Source organism: Oryctolagus cuniculus, chromosome 12, assembly GCF_964237555.1.
Source record: "Oryctolagus cuniculus chromosome 12, mOryCun1.1, whole genome shotgun sequence".
Lineage (NCBI taxonomy): Eukaryota > Metazoa > Chordata > Mammalia > Lagomorpha > Leporidae > Oryctolagus > Oryctolagus cuniculus.
This window is the reverse complement of record NC_091443.1, coordinates 109,857,066-109,876,117: the sequence shown is the minus strand read 5'-3', so window position 1 is coordinate 109,876,117 and position 19,052 is coordinate 109,857,066. Positions and strand designations below refer to the sequence as shown.

The 19,052-nt window shown below is 47.8% G+C and overlaps 1 protein-coding gene across 1 annotated transcript in view; it reads left to right on the top strand.

Annotated features, from left to right (window-relative positions):
- REC114 (REC114 meiotic recombination protein) overlaps nt 1-19,052 on the top strand; it is a 126,668-nt gene that overhangs the window by 19,735 nt on the left and 87,881 nt on the right. Inside the window, exon 2 of the mRNA XM_051822308.2 lies at nt 9,131-9,220. Coding sequence (XP_051678268.1) covers nt 9,131-9,220 — 90 coding nt within the window. The remainder of the gene's footprint in view (nt 1-9,130; nt 9,221-19,052) is intronic.

Below are 19,052 nucleotides of genomic sequence, written 5' to 3'. Positions count from 1 at the left end.
GGGAGTGAACCAGTGGGTGGGAGACCTCTCTGTCTGTCACTCTGCCTCTCAAGTAAATAAATACATCTTTTTTTTTTTTTTAAAGTACTGGTTTAGATTTAATAAATTATTTTGAATGTGAACTGAAATTTACCATTACCAAATAGCAGTTATATCTTACTGTTTACACTCTATTTCACTGCTCTTTTATTATTATTTATTTATTTTAATGGCAGAGTGACAGAGGAAGTGAAAGATTTTATGTCCACTAGTTCACTCCTAAAGTGGGCTGCAATCACTGAGGCTGAGCAAGGCTGGAGCCAGGAGCCAGGAACTCTATCCAGGTCTCCCTTGTGGGTAGCAGGGGCCCAAGTTCCCGGACCGTCCCCTGTTGCTTTCCCAGGAGCATTAGCAAGAAGCTGGGTTGGAAGTGGAGCAGCCGGGACTGGAAAAAGTGCTTCAGTAAGGGATGCCGGTGTCCAGGAGCTGAGCCCGCTGCACCACAACAAGCATGCTCATTGTTGTGACTCTCAAACTTTACACAAAGGTAAATGCCAAAAGGTCTCATAACATGGCAGAACTGGAGTGATTCAAGTTCTTGGTCTTCACAGTCGTGAGCTATCTTTGTTTGTTGGGAATCTTCCATTCAGATGCAGAATAGTGCCATGCCCCGGGGTTGGAGAGGTGGACTTCGTGTTACTAGGCCTGAAGTAAAGTGGAGCATTCTGAGTTGCCCGGAGCAGCTGTCTGCCTGTCTGCACACAGGGAGGCCCAGCTCCAGCCGGGGATTTTCTCAGTGAACCTCTGTGCAGAAAATATTTGAAGAGTAGATAATGGGGACAGGTGAAGCTGCCACTTGAGATGCCACATGCCAAATCAGCGTGCCTGGGATCAAGTCCTAGCCTTGCTTCCCATCCAGCGTCCTGCGGTGTGCCCCTGGGAGGCAGCAGTGATGGCCCACCCAGCTGGGTCCTGGCTTCAGCCTGGCCCAGCCCTGGCTGTTGTAAGCATCTGGGAATTGATGGAGGATCTGTCTCTCCCTGTTTCTCTGTTACACTGCCTTTCAAATAAATAAGTAAATAAATCTTTTTTAAAAGTAAAAAGTCTGATAATTTTCTGCTTACATTTGTATTATTTAAACCCAACAGGTAACTGCAGCAATTATTTAGAACTTAGATCCTTAACAGATTGTTTTTTTTTTTTTTCAGGGAAAAAGTATTTTATTATTGACATGGAGTAGAATTGCTAGCATATGGTGGTAATAAAAAGGATGCTCTTAGTCCATGCCTTAGTGTGTTACTGTAGCTGAGTACTAGGTAAGGGTTTTCTTTTTTTTAAGATTTATTTAAACAATGTTTACCTGAGGCCCGTCCAAAGCCAGGAGCTGGAACTCCATCTGGGTCTGCCACATAGGGTGACAGGAACCCAAGATTTGTGCCAACAACCACTGTGTCCTAGGCTTATTAGGAGGAAGCTGGGTTGGAGGCGTAGAGTAGCCAGGGACTTAACCCAGGAGTACCAATGTGGAAAATGGGCATCCCAAGCAGCAGTGTAACCTGCTGTGCCATGGTGCTCGCCCCAGACTAGGCAGTTGCTAACGGATGGGGTTTCCAAGTTCAAAGCTGCGGAAGCTGGGGAGTGTAGGAGCGTGCATGGCGCCTGTATCTGCTTGGTGTCACAGCAAGCTTGCCAGAGGGAGCTCCCTTTTATTATGAAGCCACTCCACTGACAACTCCTGTAACCCATTGATTCATGCAGAGATCACTTTTTTTTTAAAGATGTATTTATTTGAAAGGCAGAGTTACAGAGAGGCAGAAGCAGAGGTGGGGGGGGGGGGGAGTCTTCTATCCACTGGTTCACTCCCTAGGTGGCTGCAATAGCCAGAGCTGTGCTGATCAGGAGCCAGGAGCCAGGAGCTTCTTCTGGGTTTCCCACATGGGTGCAGGGGCCCAGAGATTTGGCCCATCCTCCACTGCTTTCCCAAGCGCATTAACAGGGAGCTGGAGAATAACTACAACATGATCTGGTGCCCATGTGGGTTGCAGGTATCACAAGAGGTGGCTTAACCACCAGCACCACAACATCAGCCCCTATATTTAAATTATTATTGAAAGGAAGAGAGAGAGAGAAAGAACTCCCATCTGCTGGTTTATTCTCCAGTTGGCCACAATGACCTGGGCTTGTCCTTGTCAGGGCCCAAACCAGAAGCCTGGAACTCAGTCCAGGTCATCCGTGTGAGAGGCTGGAACCCAGCCCATCACCTGCTGCCTCCCACAGTGCAGCAGGAAGCTGGGGTTGAGAATGGAGCTGAGACTTAGGCCCAGGCCTTCTAATAGGGGATGTGGGCATACCCACTACTGTCCTAACTGCAGGACCAGACACTTGCCCAGAGAATCTGATTCTTGCTTTGTCCAAAACATGGAGATGGCCTGCATTAACTTGCTCTGCTTTCTACTTTCAGTGTCATCTGTTGATGTTTCTGTCTCTCCCTGCCACTTTTCCCTTCAAAGGACCCTCGTGGGGATGGTGGGCCCACCTGGGCAGCCCAGGGCAACTTCCCCATCGTAAGATCTGTAATTCAGTCACGTCTGCAGGTCCTGGGACACGCATGGGTTCCAGGTATTAGACATGGGTGACTGTGGGGAGTGTGTTGCAGGCGTGCCCTGTGCTCCAGTGCTTATTTTAAAAGAATAGGGAGACTCGTTTTCCTGGCCACATTATAATTGGCAGTATCAGCAAGTGTAACAATGATATAGTACTATTTTCTAATCTGTATATGTTCACATTTTGCCTATTTTTTTTAAAAAAAGGCTGTATTTATATATTTGAGAGGCAGAGGTACAGACAGAGAAGGGAGAGACAGAGAGAGAGGTCTTCCATCCACTAGTTCACTCCCCCAAATGGCCACAACAACTGCAACTGGGATGATCCAAAGCCAGGAGCCAGAAGCTTCTTCCAGGTCTCCCACGTGGGTGCAGGGGCCCAAGGACCTGGGCCACCTTCTACTGCTTTCCCAGGCCATAGCAGAGAGCTGGATTGGAAGTGGAGCAGCCAGGACTTGAGCCAGCACCCATTTGTATAAGCCTTAGGCTGAGGCTTAACCTTAATCCTTACATGCACAGAGTATCTCTCTCCATATGTGTATTTGTCCTTAAAGCCTCAATTTTCACCACTGGCCCTTTACTTCTTCTGTTCTACTTACCTCTTTCACATTTTTGATGCTATTTTATGTTTTAATGCATTTAAACTTCTAACATCCAGCTCTTTACTAATCTATATGAACACAACTGGCTTTTCTTCATCGGTGTTTTAAAAAATATTTACTGTTTTGTTTGAAAGCTAGAGTTACAGAGAGGGAAGGACTGCGGGAGAGAAAGCGGTCTTCCATTCATTGGTTTACTCCCCAGACGGCCGCCCGCAATGGCCAGGGCTGGGCTAGGCTGCAGCCAGGAGCCAGGAGCTTTATCCAGGTCTCCCACGTGGGTGTCAGGGGCCCCGGTACTTGGGCCATCTTCTGCTGCTTTCCCAGGCCATAGCAGAGAACTGGATCAGAAGTGGAGCAGCTGAGACTTGAACTGGTGCCCACATGGGATGCCGCGTCACAGGCGGTGGCCTTACCCACTGCGCCACAACTCCAGCCCTCCTTTACTGATCTCGTATCATGCAACCTTTCCAAAGTTCGCTTTGGAATTTCTTACATGTACCCCCATAGTTTCTGTCTACCCCCATAGTTTCTGTCTACCCCATAGTTTTTGTCTACCCCCATAGTTTCTGTCTACCCCATAGTTACTGTCTACCCCATAGTGTCTGTCTACCCCCATAGTTTCTGTCTACCCCCATAGTTACTGTCTACCCCATAGTTTCTGTCTACCCCATAGTTTCTGTCTACCCCATAGTTTCTGTCTACCCCATAGTGTCTGTCTACCCCATAGTGTCTGTCTACCCCATAGTGTCTGTCTACCCCCATAGTTTCTGTCTACCCCATAGTTACTGTCTACCCCATAGTTTCTGTCTACCCCATAGTTACTGTCTACCCCATAGTGTCTGTCTACCCCATAGTTACTGTCTACCCCATAGTTTCTGTCTACCTCCATAGTTTCTGTCTACCCCCATAGTTTCTGTCTACCCCATAGTGTCTGTCTACCCCCATAGTGTCTGTCTACCCCATAGTGTCTGTCTTCTGTGTATTTCACTCCTTCATGGAGAGCTCTGTTTCCATCTGATGTCATGTTCCTTCTGCCAGGAGGATTTCCTTTAACATTTTTTTCCCTGCAGATCTGCTGGTGATAATTCTTTCTGAAAACACCTGTGTTTCCTTTGAACATTTCACATTTTAGCCTGGTCCCTTTTGTTTGTGGTTTTGTATTCAGTTAACCACTCAGCAAGATGCTGGGTGCCTGTTGCGTGCCCAGCACTGTCCTAAGCATTTAGACAGACAGTAGTGATGGAAACACTTACGCTTCATGGAGCTTAAGTTCTGCTCAGGGCAGACAGATAACCTGAGTAGACACGAAGTCAGCAAACAGCGGTAAGAGCTGTGGAGGAGAACGAAGCTGGAGAAGGCATGCGGTGGTGTGGTTGGGGAGCCAGGGCCGTGCTCGGAAGGGCAGGTGGGAAAAGGATGCCACGTGAGCGAAGGCTTGGAGAGGGAGGGGAAACTCAGCTGTAAAAGCCGTGACGTTTGCAATCGCAGTGAGCCCACGGGCCTGCAGTGCAGCAGTGTGCGCGGGTGTGGGGCCGGGAGGAGACCTGAGCTGCTGCAGGCTCTGAGCTGGAAACCACGTGCATGGTGTGACCTAAGGTCTCACCGGCTCACTCTGGCTCCCGCACAGAGGAAACCGTGTGTTGGAGAGGGACCCGGTGAGGGGTAGGAACTGCTTAGCTGGGCCTGTCCGTGGGAAGTGGCAGGACCCCGAGTGTTCTGCGGGGAGCCGTGAGGGTTGGCTGTGGCTGTCAGGGGAGGGAGAAGGACTGAGAATGGCCCCAGGGTTTTGGCCTAAAGAAAGGGAGGGACTGGATTGTGTCTGAGGTGAGGACACTGTGGCCGGCTGTGGCCGGCAGCGGCCTGGCCCAGGGCAGGTGCTCTGTAAGGACCGAGGAATCGGGGAGGGGTCAGAGTTCAGGTTGGGGCCGAGAGGTTCCAGGCGCTGCTGCTCCTTTGCGAGGTGATGCCAAGTGGGCCGTTTGACCTGACAGCTTGGCGGGCAGGGGAGCCATCTGAACTGGGATAGGGACGGCTGTTAGGTACCACTTGGAACATTACAAGATATGCTGGGAAGGATTTAAGTCTTTATAATAGTGTTCCTGTCCAATGAGAGACGTACCTAAAAATGTTCAGAACAGCATTGTCTTAGGAGACCTAGATGGAGAACAAAATATTTGCCAACAAAAAGAAATTGAAGAATAAGATGTGGCACAGTCACAGACTGGTGTCCTGTAGTGATGGCGAAGCAAGCAGAAGAGCATCCTTTGTGTAGCTCCACTCGTGTAAAGAAACCAGCTGTGGTGTTGGACGTCGGGACGGAGGTTGTCGGAGGCGGAGGCAGGGGTCAGGTCTGGCCCTGTGTCCGCATTGCTGGTCCTGAAGTGCTGGCTTTGCCGGCATTCCTTGAGCTGTGCGTTTTTGCTTTGAATACTTTTTGGTGAAAGTGTTAAATTTATTTTTAAAAAAGTTAATTGTCATGTTAATGTTACTCTCAGAGTTGACAGAGCAGACTCTTGTTTTTTTTTTTAAGATTTATTTATTTTTATTTTTATTTATTTATTTATTTATTTTGACAGGCAGAGTTAGAGACAGAGAGAAAGGTCTTCCATCCGATGGTTTACTCTCTAATTTGCAGCAGTGGTCAGCGCTGCGTCGATCCAAAGCCAGGAGCCAGGAGCTTCTTCTGGGTCTCCCACACGGGTGCAGGGGCCCAAGGACTTGGGTCATCTTCTTCTGCTTTCCCAGGCCACAGCAGAGAGCTGTACTGGAAGTGGAGCAGCCAGGTCTTAAACCGGCGCCCGTATGGGATGCTGGCGCTTCAGTCCAGGATGTTAACCCTCTGTGCCACAGTGCCTCCCCCAGACTCTTGCTTGGAGAGCTGTACCTAACCCCAGTGTCCCTCTGGTTCTAAGTGGCCACGACACACTTGAGATGATTCCCTGAAACAGGGCACCGTGAGGGGTCTTCAGCCCTTCACGGAGATGCACATTAAGAAAACCACGGCACAGATTTCAATTTGGTTTTTAGCACCAAAATAAACTTACCTTTTAATTCCATTCTCCTGAACTTTTTGAAGTACCCTACACAAGTAGCCAAGTTCCCAGAGTAACAACCACTGAAGGAGTTAGTGTGGCGCCCAGAAGAACCCCTCTGACATCTATAGTGTTCTTTGCAGTTTAAGTTTGGAGTTTAAAATGAATTAGAGAAAACTCAGTAGGGACTCTTGAATTTAAATACAGCATTAAGGATCTAAACTCCACACATCAGACTATAAGATAGAGCATTCTTTAGTACTAGAATGCAGTAACTTTATAAAAATGTACCAAAATTGGTGGAGCTGACGTTGTACCACAATGAGTTAAGCCACTGCTTGCAATGCCGGCTACCCATGTCAGAACACTGGTCCTAGTCCTGATGCACTTCCAGTCCAGCTCCCTGCCAATGCGCCTGGGAAGGCAGCAGTGATGGCTCAAGTGCTGGGCCCCTGCACCACGCGGGAGACCAGCATAGACTTCCCGGCTACTGGCTTCAGCCTGGCCCCTGCCTGCCTATCAAGGCTATGCAGGGAGTGAACCAGCAGATGGAAGATCTCCCTTCCCTCTCCCCTCTCAGCTCCAGCTCCTGTTCTTGCTCTTGCTACGCCCCCTCTCTCCCTCCTTCTCCCTCCCTCTCCCTCCCTCTCCCTCCCTCTCCTTTTTTTTTTAATTTTTCTATTTGACAGGTAGAATTATAGACAGTGAGAGAGACAGAGACAGAGAGAAAGGTCTTCCTTCCTTTGGTTTACTCCCCAAATGGCCACTACGGCCAGTGCTGCGCCGATCTGAAGCCAGGAGCCAGGTGCTTCTTCCTGGTCTCCCATGCGGGTGCAGGAGCCCAAACACCTGGGCCATCCTCCACTGCCCTCCTGGGCCACAGCAGAGAGCTGGACTGGAAGAGAAGCAACCGGGACTAGAACCCAGCACCCATATGAGAAGCTGGCGCCACAGGCGGAGCATTAACCAAGTGAGCCCTGGCGCCAGCCCCCTCCCTTCCTCTTTCCCTTTCCCATCCTCCTCCTCCCCCCACTTCCCTTTCCCCCATCTCCCCCTGAGCCCCCTAACTCTTCCTGTATCCTTTCTCTCTCTCGCTCACTCTACCTTTCAAATAAATAAATAAATCTTAAAGATAAACTGAACTAAAGTTGAGTATATGTAAATTTAGAATAGTGGTGGGGAACATTTTTTTCTGCCAAGAGTCATTTGGGTATTTATAACATCACTCACAGGCCATACAACATTGTCAACTTAATAATTAACCTGCTATAGATATATTAAATTTCAAGTCCCGCCTGCAGTTGCCTTGGCAAAGCCAGGCAGAGTGTGTCCGTGGGCTTTCATGTGTTCCCCACCCCTGAGAACTTTAAGCATTGAGGGAAGGCTCTCATGTATTTACCAGGATGTTACCCTCACAGTATTCGTGAATGAGGTGAGAGTCACCCCTGTAGTGAGGTCCCTGAAGACCCCATGCATGCCCTGTACCTGTCTGTCGGGGCTTCCCTGATGCCTTGATTGAATTGCCCCAATTCCTCACCATAACTCAGTGGGCTGGAACGACAGAGCACATGTAACAAGGCAGCAATGTATGAGGGTAAACCCAAGGTCTTGCATGCAGGTTCAAGAAAAAGAAGGGCAGTGTAGGATTTGCCAGCATAGATGATGGCCTTTCAAGAGGCTTTACTGATTCCAGAAGGAGCTCTTCAGGAAACTATACCCCTGCCCCAAGATGTCAAGAAGGCGTGGAAAGTAGTTACACTGCACCAAGAGGGTTGTGGGGGTGGTGGCACCACGGCTGTCTGTCTTTGCTTTGTTGAGATTTATTTTATTTATTTGACAGGCAGAGTGACAAAGATGGGGTGTGGGAGAGATCTTCCATCTGCTGGGTCACTTCCCAAATAGCTGCAAAGGTTGGTGCTAGGCCAGGCCAAAGCCAGGAGCCAGGACAGAAACTCCACCCAGGTCTCCCCCGTGGGTAACAGGGTCCAAGTACTTGAGTTATCTGCTGCTGCTTTCCCAGGCACATTTGCAGGGAGCTGCATTGGAAGTGGAGCAGCCAGGACTTGAATCTGACTGCAGTAAGGGAGGTGGGTGTCCCAGGCAGTGGATTAACCCACTGCACTGTAATGCTAGCCCTGTGGCGCCGTGTTGTAGGAGTGACATTGACGAGGAGATGCACTGGGTTTGAGGGGTTATGAAAAGTGGATTGCACAGCTGAAGGCATGGGACCCTGAAGTCTCCCAGGAGCCCTGTGAGACGTTGTCTTTGTTTTACAGAAAGGAAGTAAGACAAAGAGGGGATATGTGATTTAGCAAACTGTGACGAAGAGTGGTGGACTAAGGACTCACAGCTCCTGATTCTTAGGCTGGTGCTCATTTTTTTAGCGTAAGCAGAGGACTAAGCTGTGTTGGCAAAGCAAAAGCGCACACTCAGAGGGCGTGAGCCGCAGTCCACAGGCCTGGGGTTGCCCTCCTGTGATCTGGAAGCGCAGGGGGTGGTGCTTTGGGTGGAGTTTTCCGGGAAAGGGTGGGGGTTTCCAGGAATGTGGTGTTTGCCCAGTTTCTGACCTGTCAAGGACGTCTTGGAGGTGTCATGGCCTCAGGTGCATGATGGAAGTAGGACTGTCAGTTGTGGCCATTTTATTATGATAATATAATAGGCTATAAGTCATCCCAGGATAATGTTACTTTTTTGTTTCAAAATACTGGTTTTTGGTTTTGTTTTTAAAAAGCCTGGCTGCTGTTTTATATATATATAAACTTCACACTCTGAGTGAATTGTTGCAGATTAAATGGAAGGAAAAGTAACTATCAGGGCAGGAAACTCACTATGATAAAGTAGTTTGGCTTTCAATATTATGCATTTTTGAGTATTACAGAAATATGTTGTATTTTATGTATTTTTCTCTTTGAAGGTTTTTGATTCCAATGAAGAATCCGGATATCTTGTTCTCACCATAGTTATATCGGGTCATTTCTTCATCTCACAAGGGCAGACGCTACTGGTAAGCTTGATGCAAACAGTTTGTCATGAATGTGTGTTTCCAACCTCCTTAGCTTCACATCACTTTTGGTATCGAGTTTCTTCAGCCTCACTGAAAGCCGTCAAGTTCGACGGACTCAGCGTTTGTCAGATGTGCTGCGGCAGTGGGGCCGCAGGAACATACTGAACGTTGCCACCCTGCAGGAGCTGAGGGTTTTGCTGAGCGTCCAAGTGGATCCAAGGGTTGTGATGAACCAGTGTAATAAAGGATTCTTTTTATAAAAGATTATTTATTTATTTATTTTAAAGTATAGGGTTTGAGAGAGAAAGTGAGCTTCTATCTGCTGGCTCACTCCCCAAATGGCTGCAACAACCAGGGCTGGGCAAGTCAAAGCCAGGAGCCAGAAGCTCCATCCAGTCTCCCACACAGGTGGCAGGGGCCCAGGCCCTTGGACCGTCATGACTGCTGCCTTCCCAGGCGGATTAGCAGAGAGCTGGATAGAAAGCAGAGCAGCCAGGACTCGAGTCAGTGCTCTGATACGGGTGTGGACGTCACAGGCGGCAGCTTAACCCCCTATGTCACAACACCAGCTCCTGATAAAGAATTCCTTGGGGAAAAAAAAAAGAGTTATTGATTTATTTGAAAGACAGACTCTTTCACTAATGATTTGTTACCCAATTGGCTGCAACAGCTAGGGCTGGACCAGGCTGGAGCCAGGAGTCAGGAACTCCATCCGGTTCCCATATGGGTGTCCGGCACCCAAGTACTTGAGCTGTCTTCACTGCCTTCGCAGGTGCATTAGTAGGGAGCTGAATCAGAAGCAGAACGGCCAGGACTCAAACCAGTACTGTGATATGGGATGCAGGTGTTGGAAGCGGCAGTGTAGCGTGTTATGTCAGGATGCTGGCCCTTCTTCTGTTTCTTTTTTTAAAAGATGTATTAATTTGAAAGGCAGAGTGACAGAGAAGAAGAGAGACTCGTCTTCTGACATGGGATCCAGCATTGCAGGTGGCAGCTTGACCCACCAGGCCACAACACCAGCCCAATAAAGAGTTCTTCACTGGGAGACTGCGGTGAAGACAGGCCCGTAGGGAAGAGTGAGAGTGGGGGGTTTCCCGGGAGGGAAAGCAGCCCAGGCGGAGGGGCCTGTCTGAGGAGGGAGCTACCAGAAGCCCAACACCTGAACTTCACTGAGGGAGCCCCCGCGAGACTCTCATTTTATAGAAATGCATTTGTTCTTGCGCTGAATACATCGACAGAGTTTTAGGAGATGTAGGCATGAAGAAACACAGCAAAAAGTAATAATCCCGATGCTTGAAGGCTAGGCCTTATTTGGTGAAGTAGAAATAAAATGAAGGATGCGACAAGCCAATTATTAACTTCCAATCAAAGAAATTATGCAAGAAAGGAAATGGAACGGAAGATTATTGCATCATTTAACTGGCGGTAATGTCTGTGTGGATGCGATAAGTTCACGGAACAAATATTTACTGAATACTCATTTAGCAGATATTTATTGAGCCATCATTACATGTGGGGCTGTTCGGGGTCAGGGTGCTAGGGGTCCAGCAGTGAACCGCAAAGGTAAGAATCCGTGTCATCATCTGGCAGGGTCAGATCCGTCAGATCTGTTCAGAGGCGCCGTCGTTGGTGAATCTGCACGCATGTTCTGTAGTGATGCGTATGTCATGCATGGTCTGTTAGTGATGCGTGTGTCATGCATGTTCTGTTAGTGATGTGTGTGTCATGCATGTTCTGTAGTGATGCGTATGTCATGCATGTTCTGTAGTGATGCGTGTGTCATGCGTGTTCTGTTAGTGATGCGTATGTCATGCATGGTCTGTTAGCGATGCGTGTGTCATGCATGGTCTGTTAGCGATGCGTATGTCATGCGTGTTCTGTTAGTGATGCGTGTGTCATGCATGTTCTGTTAGTGATGCGTGTGTCATGCGTGTTCTGTTAGTGATGCATGTGTCATGCGTGTTCTGTTAGTGATGCGTATGCCATGCATGGTCTGTTAATGATGCGTATGTCGTGCGTATACTGTCAGTGAAACAGCCCTGTGGTTGAGTGAGATGCAGACGTCGCGCTGTGGCATCTGGGTCCGTGGCGGGAGCATGCGTCTCTGCCCTCTATGCCACCATGCGGCCTGTGTTGCTTGGAAGACGTTCGGTTTCCTCAGCTGCTGCAGCAGGGGCCCCAGTGGCTGGCTGAGGGACGCCCACAGCTGAGCCCTGCGCCTCTGCTGACTGGCGAGGGGCACCCTGTGCTTGGTCTCTGCTTTTGCACCTGCGATCCACGTGGTGACAGTGCTAGGGAGAGCCGAGTTTACCCTCTCCGGAGGAATGTGGAGGGCGCCCCAGCTCCACGAAGCACCAGGAAGCTCCTGGTGCAGAAAGTGTTTGAAATTCCTGCAGGGCTTTTCCCCAGTCAGCGTTTTTGTGAGCTCTTTCATATGTGTAGTTTTCAAAAGATTTTTGGATAAAAATAAGTTTACCTTTTTTCCAAGATTTATTTGAAAGGGACAGTTGTGGAAAGAGAGATCCTCCATCCACTGGTTCACTCCCCAAATGGCTGCAAGGCCAGGGCAGGGCCAGACCGAAGCCAGGAGCTTCATCTGACTCTCCCACACTGGCAGCAGGGGCCTAGACACTTGGGCCATCTTCTGTTGCTTCTCCCAGGCCATTAGCAGGGAGCTGGATTGGAAGTGGAGCAGGTTGGATTTGAACTGGCACCCATATGGGATGCCAGCGCTGCAGATGTGGTTTAACCCACTGCACTGCAGTACCAGCTGCCCCCTTAAGTTTATCTTTTAATTCCATTTTCTATGAGCTTTTTGAAATGCCCTGTGTACAGGGATGGTGCTGTGGCATAGAGGGTAAAGCCACTGCCTGCAGTACCAGCATCGCATATGGGCGCTGGTTAGAGTCCCAGCTGCTCCACTTTGAATCCAGCTCTCTGTTGTGGCCTGGGAAAGCAGTAGAAGATGGTCCAAGTGCTTGGGCCCCTGCACCCATGTGGGAGACCCAGATGAAGCTCTTGGCTCCTGGCTTCAGACTGGCGCAACTGTGGCTGTTGTGGCCATTTGGGGAGTGAACCAGCGGAAGGAAGATCTCTCTCTCTCTCTCTGCCTCTGCGTCTCTGTTAACTGTGCCTTTCAAATAAATAAGTAAATCTTTAAAAAACAAAACCAAACCCTGTGTGCATATATAATTTAGATATTGACTATTATTTTTTCAAAAATCTTTAAATCTCCTTTTGAATCTAATTTGAGAGGCAGAGAGACACAGTTCCCATCCACTGAGGCACTCCCCAAATGCAGGGCAGGGCTGCAGAAGGTCTTGGACGTGGGTGGCAGGGACTCAGTCACTTGAGCCATCACCACTGCCTCACGTGGTGTGGGTTAGCAGGGAGTTGGAGTCAGGAGCAGGAGCTGGGTATCGAACCCAGGCCCTCTGATGTGGGATGTGGGTGTCTTGCCTGCTACGCCAGATGCCTGCCCCTAAAGCTCTTTCTTGAAAGTCACTCTTCTTGAGGGGTGACTTACCTAAGATGAAATTCTCTGTGAGTGTTCAGTTTGATGGCTTCTCAGGTGGGTGCAGTCCCGTGGCCACTGCTCAGATCAGGAACAGACATTTCAGGTAGCCGAGAATTTCCCTGTGTGCCTTTGTAGTCAGCCCCCTGCCCACCCGCAGCGCCTGGCAACCATCCACCCACTTCCTGTCATATTAGCTCTGTCGTTTCTCTTGTAATGGTTAATTTCTCATGATTTGTTTAAATTGACGGATGAGATGGTGTGTTTTTGTGCTCTACAGCATTTTGTTTTGAAGTGTGCATACGTTGTGGAGGCACTAAGTCTAGCTACGCCACATGTGTGCTTCCTCAGTGTGGTTTTGCCTTTTCTAGAATTTCACGTAATGGAATCACGGGATACACAGTCTTTCGTGTCTGAGCTTCCCGTAGCGTTGTGTCTTTGAGATTTGTTGGCGTTGTGCGTTACCAGTGGTTCCTTCCTTTTCACGAGGGAATGGTGTTGCTTTGTGTGGATAGACCTCATCTGTTATCTGCTCAACTTTGGAAGGACATGTGGGCACTGGCAGTTTTGGGTTTTTATGTGTAACGCTGGTAACATTTGTACTCAAGTCTTTCATGCCTAGCACTTTAACGTTTATATGCAAGTCTTGGTGTGGGCCTGTTTGCATTTGTTTGGAAGAAGCCCAAGAAGGGAAGCACTGGACCCTCTGATACACGTGTTGAACTGTATAAGAAACAGCAAAGCTCTGTTCCGAATGTGGGCCCCTGTGTTCCATGGCCTCACCTGCCAGTCTTCTTAATTCTTGTTTCTTTTAAAAGATTTATTTATTTGAGAAGTAGAGTTAGAGACAGAGAGAGAGGGTTTTTCCATCTGCTGGTTCACTCCCCAAAGGGCCGCACAGCTAGAGCTGGGCTGATCTGAAACCAGGAGCTTCATGTGGGTCTTCCATATGGGTGCAGCGGCCCAAGAACTTGGGCCATCTTCCACTGCCTTCCCAGGCCATTAAGAGAGCTGGATTAGAAGAGGAGCAGCCCTGGCATGAACCAACGACCACATAGGATGCAGACAGAGGCTTAGCCTGTTATGCCACAGCGCTAGCCCCAACCTGCCAGTCTTTAATTGTAACCATGTCAGCGTGGGTGTGTGGCCAGATCACGTGTTGGCTTTGATTGTCACTTCCTAATGACTAAGGATGTGGGCATCTTTTCCCGTGTTTGCCACTTGTTTGCCTCATCGGTTCAGTGTTCATGGTGTCTAACCATTTTGGATGGACTTGTTTGCCTTCCTATGCTTGGAATGTAGAAGCGCCTACTCTGGGTAGAACTCTTTTTGTCACAGGAGTGTTCTGAAAGTATTTCTCGCCGGCGCCGCAGCTCACTAGGCTAATCCTCCGCCTTGCGGCGCCGGCACACCGGGTTCTAGTCCCGGTCGGGGTGCCGGATTCTGTCCTGGTTGCCCCTCTTCCAGGCCAGCTCTCTGCTGTGGCCTGGGAGTGCAGTGGAGGATGGCCCAAGTGCTTGGGCCCTGCACCCCATGGGAGACCAGGATAAGTACCTGGCTCCTGGCTTCGGATCAGCGCGGTGCGCCGGCCGCAGCGCGCCAGCCGTGGCGGCCATTGGAGGGTGAACCAACAGCAAAGGAAGACCTTTCTCTCTGTGTCTCTCTCTCACTATCCACTCTGCCTGTCAAAAAAAAAAAAGTATTTCTCTCAGTTGGTGGGTGACCTTTTCATTTGTTGGTGTCTTGAAGAGCAGAAGTTTACAATCTTGAAGTCCATTTCTTGCTCTACGGTTCATGCTCTTTGTATGCTATTTATGAACTTTTACTTACTCCAGGATTATAAGATTTATTTTTTGTTTTCTTCTAGAGGTTTTATACAGTTTAAATGCTTATATTTGACTTGTAGCCTATTAAGAAATGCTTAGTTTTATTTAATAATACTGTTCATTACTATTATACTATTTAGGATAGACTCTTATCTTACTCCCAATCAAAGCAATATGGTATTGATAAAAATTACTATATTGCGGACAGTAATCTGGATCTTAGGGAATTTATTTCTGGAGCTAATTACTTTTTAATCTATAAAGAAAGTTAAGGGTTTAGGTTTATTTATTTTTTGCATGTGTTTATCAATTATTACAGCCCCACTTATTGAACAGATAGCTTTTCTTCAGTGAGTTACGATGTCACCTTTGTTGAAAGCCAGTTTCTAAGTACATGCCAGTCTGTCTCTTCTGTCTTGTTGATCTGTGTGTCTGTCTCTGCTCCAGAAATGCACTGTTGACTAGCTTTGTTGTAATTTCTGAAATCAGTGCAGTCTCTCCACCGTCCTCCTCCTCAGAGTTGCTGTGGCTCTCCTGGGTTACTTGCATTTCCGTATGAATTTGGGGGCAGGCAGTCCCTCGCAGAAGCTTGCTGAGGTTTCGATGGGGGCTGCCTTGAGTGTGTGTTCCTGTTGAGTCTTCCCTGGTGAGCACCATTCACTCTCCGTTTATATCTCTCGAATTTCTCTCAGCAGTGTTTCGTATTTCTGCACGACACAGGACTTGCATATACTTTGCTAAATCTATCCGTAAGTTTCTATATTTTTATGAAAAGAATTTTTAAAATGTCAATGTCTAATAATCCATTGCTAGTGTATAGAAACAGTCAACTTTTAAATGTTGGTCTTCTGTCCAGGAATCTTGCTAAACGCTTTCGTTAGTTCCCTAGCTTTTTGTAGCTTTCTTGGGGTCTTTTACACGGATGGTGATTGTCTGCGAGTACAGACAGCCTCGCGTTCCCCTGTCTGACCTGTCCGTGGTGCCCACGCCGTCCACTCTGTATCTGCTCGGCTGCAGTGCTGCCTTGCTCCTGGCCGCAGGGAAAGCCCTGAGCGGCTGCGGGGTCTTCCTGTAGACACGCTTCATGAGACTGACGAAGTCTCCTCTCTTCCTAGTTTGCTGAGAGGTTTGCTTTTCCTTTGAGCTTCTGATTATTTATTCTTCAATAGAAATTACATATGTGTTTAAAGTGTACAAGTGGTGTTTCAATATACATTATGAAATGATTGTCGCCATCGAGCTGAGTAGCGTATCTTCACTGGAATAGGTACCACAGGCAGGGGCAGTAGGAGCACTTAAGGACTCTTGTCTTAGTAGGTGCAGATATGTGATGCCGTGTTATTAACTGTAGTTACCACACCACACAGACGGTCACTCACATAGCTGAAACTCTGTCCCCTTTGATGAATAGCTCCCCGTTTCCTGCACACACACACACCCTGGTCACGCCCCAGTAACCACCAGTGTATTTTTCTGTTTGTTTGGAGACCACGTATAAGTGAGACCATGTAATATTTTTATTTCTGTGTGTTATTTCACTTAATGAACGTACTCCAGGTTCATCCACAGTGTCAAAAATAGCAAAATTCTTCTTCTTTTTAAATTAATCAAAAGGGGCCAAAGTACTTGGGCCGTCTTCTGTTGCTGTCCCAGGTGCATTAGCAGGGATCAGAAATGGAGCAGCTGGGACTCAAATTGGTCTCCTATATGGAATGCTGGCATTGCAAGCAGTGGCTTAACCTGTCACCAAAGCCCTAGAATTCCTTCTTTGTACGAGTTGATTAACATTCCATAGTGTGTGCATCACAATTTCATTATTGGTTGATGGACACTTGGGTTGTTTCCATACCTTGGTCACTGTGAGTTATGCTGCAGTGAGCGCGGGAACACAGGCATTTCCTCCAAGTGCTGGTTTCACTCCCTGGGTATGTACACAGGAGAGGGATTGGTGGACCATGCGGTAGTTCTGCCAGGACCGTTCAGAAAGTTGGTGGAAAATGGAATTGGAAGATAAGTTTCTTTTCATGCAAAGAAGGTTTTGAATTCCATATATATAAGGGGTTATCAGAAAGCTCATGAAAATTGCATATTATGAAAAAATGTGCATGGACTTCAAAATTTTCCTTATACCAAATACCGTATATCTTCTGTTTTTCCATGAGCTTTTTGCACATCCTCATGTTTTTAATTTTTTGAGGAACCTCTGTGCTGCTCTCAAAATGACTGTACCAGTCTGCATCCCACCAGCAGGGTGCAGGGGTCCCTCTTCTCCACACCCTCCCCAACGCTTGTTACCCTCTGTCTTTTTTATAATAGCCAGCCCAAGAAGGGATGTATTGTCGTGGTTTTGATTTGTGTTTGCCTGATGATTAGTGATGTCGAGATACCTCTGCTCATTCATGTGGACCAGTGTTAGGTCTTCTCTGGATCTCCCATGTGGGTGCAGGGACCCAGACTCCCTGACCATCTTCTCCTACTTGTCCCAGGCCACTGTCAGAGAGCTGGATTAGAGGTGGGGCAGCTGGGACACGCACTGGTGCCTGTACTGGATGTTGGTGTCACAGGTAGTGGCTTCACTTGCTGTGCTACCATGCTGTCCCCTCTTTTGCCCATTTTTAAATCTGGTTATTTGTCTCTCTTTTGTGATTGAGTGTTTGAATTTATTACATATTTTGGATGTTTCCCTCTCATCAGATTTATTGTTTGCAAATATTCTCCCCTGTTCTGTAGGTTGCCTTTTCATTTTGTTGATTATTTCTTTTGCTGTGGTTTGTTGAGTTTGAAATCATGAATAGTTGAATTTTGTTTAATGCCTTTGCTGCATCTGTTGAGATGGTTTTTCATGTCTTAGCTCTGTTAATATATTTTTAAAATAGTTGTTACTGAATCAACCTTTATTGTACAAGTATTTGATTTTTAAAATTATATACATGTGTAACTGTGATAAAAATGAGAATACCTATTTAAAAGGCATTTTATCTTCTACATCAAATAACAATTTTCATCTGTTCATATAATTTGTTCACAGTATTTTCTGGATTCTACAAGAACCAACACATAGAAGAGCAAGCACGTTTGGATTCTAACACATTTCGATTGGAATTTTCTGTTGATATTGCATTTACACACCATCCTCATACTAATCTGGGTCATGATATATTTTTAGAATTTTTCTCATAAAAGGTGGAGACAGGATGGCCATGGAAAGTTTTTGTATGAGAATCCAATTGCTGGCATGGATTAAAATGTGCTGTAGTTATAACTCTCAAAATTTTGTAAAAGCAGCATAGCTTAAAAAGAAAAGGTTACTTCTTTCAGGTAAACGAATGGCCAGGCCCAGAGCAACTCTGTGTTTTTTTTCTAGAAACCCTAACAGGTCAGCAAGGGTTTGGGCTTCCTGCATGGTTCTGCATCACAACTTCATTTCCCATAAACTTGGCAGGATTCTGATGTCACCCCAGGGGGTCCATGGGACATCCAGACCCCCTCCCCCATGATGTCTAATAATAGCGCAGGCTCCTGTTTCCTTGGTCATTTGGCATCTGCCTCCAGCTGTGGACGTCACTGCCAGCGGGGTCCACGGGGACCCGACACGAGGGTATTATATATCATCCTTTCCTGCAGGGCTGGTGTGCGCTGAGAGGCCGTGGCCACGTCCTCAGTCTGCCTTGGACTTGGGCTCCGTGGCATCCCCTTTCTAGTCCTGGCATTTTGGACAGATTCTGCCGTGGCTGTTTTTGGGCTTTTGTTTTTGTTTTTCTGCTTGTGGTCAATACACAAATCATAAAACTATCTTACTGTTGTTGGGCATGCGTATCAACGCACTGAGAACCCTGGCACTGGGGTGCAGCCGTCACTGCCACCGTCGCCAGAGCTCTTCTCGTCTTACAGAACTAGAGCTGTCCGTCTTAAGTGTTGCTGCCCGTTCCCTCTCCCGCAGCCCTCGGCACCCCATTCCTCTGTCTGTGACTGTGAATCCAGGCTGCTCACGAGCACAGTGACCCGGCACTCACCTTCTTGTGACCTGCTGCTTTCACTGAGCTGCAGGTCCCAGTGCCTGTGTCCTGTCTGTGTCCCAGGCGTGTGTCAGTGCCGCAGGCCTCCTGCAGGATTCCACCACGTGGACACGCTGCGTGTTGTTTACCGTGTTCAGTGGTTGATGATCATTTGTGTCGCTTCCATGTTTTGGTGGTTATGAATAATTCTGTGAACATTTCACGTACACTTGTTGTGTGGACACACGTTTTCATCTCGGGTAGAAGTGGGATGATGACTGTTTGATCTCTTGAGGACTGTTTTCCAGCGTGCCACAGCTGTTACGTCCCCACCAACAATGCCTGAGGGTTCTGATCTCTCCACGTCCTTGTTATTTTCTGTTTGTTTGATAGTAGCCATCCAAACAGGTGTACGGTGCTAGGGAATCTCTTTTCAAATCCAGGTGGAGGTTACCATGCCTCCCCAGCCCGGACACCTCACAGACACCCTGACGGGT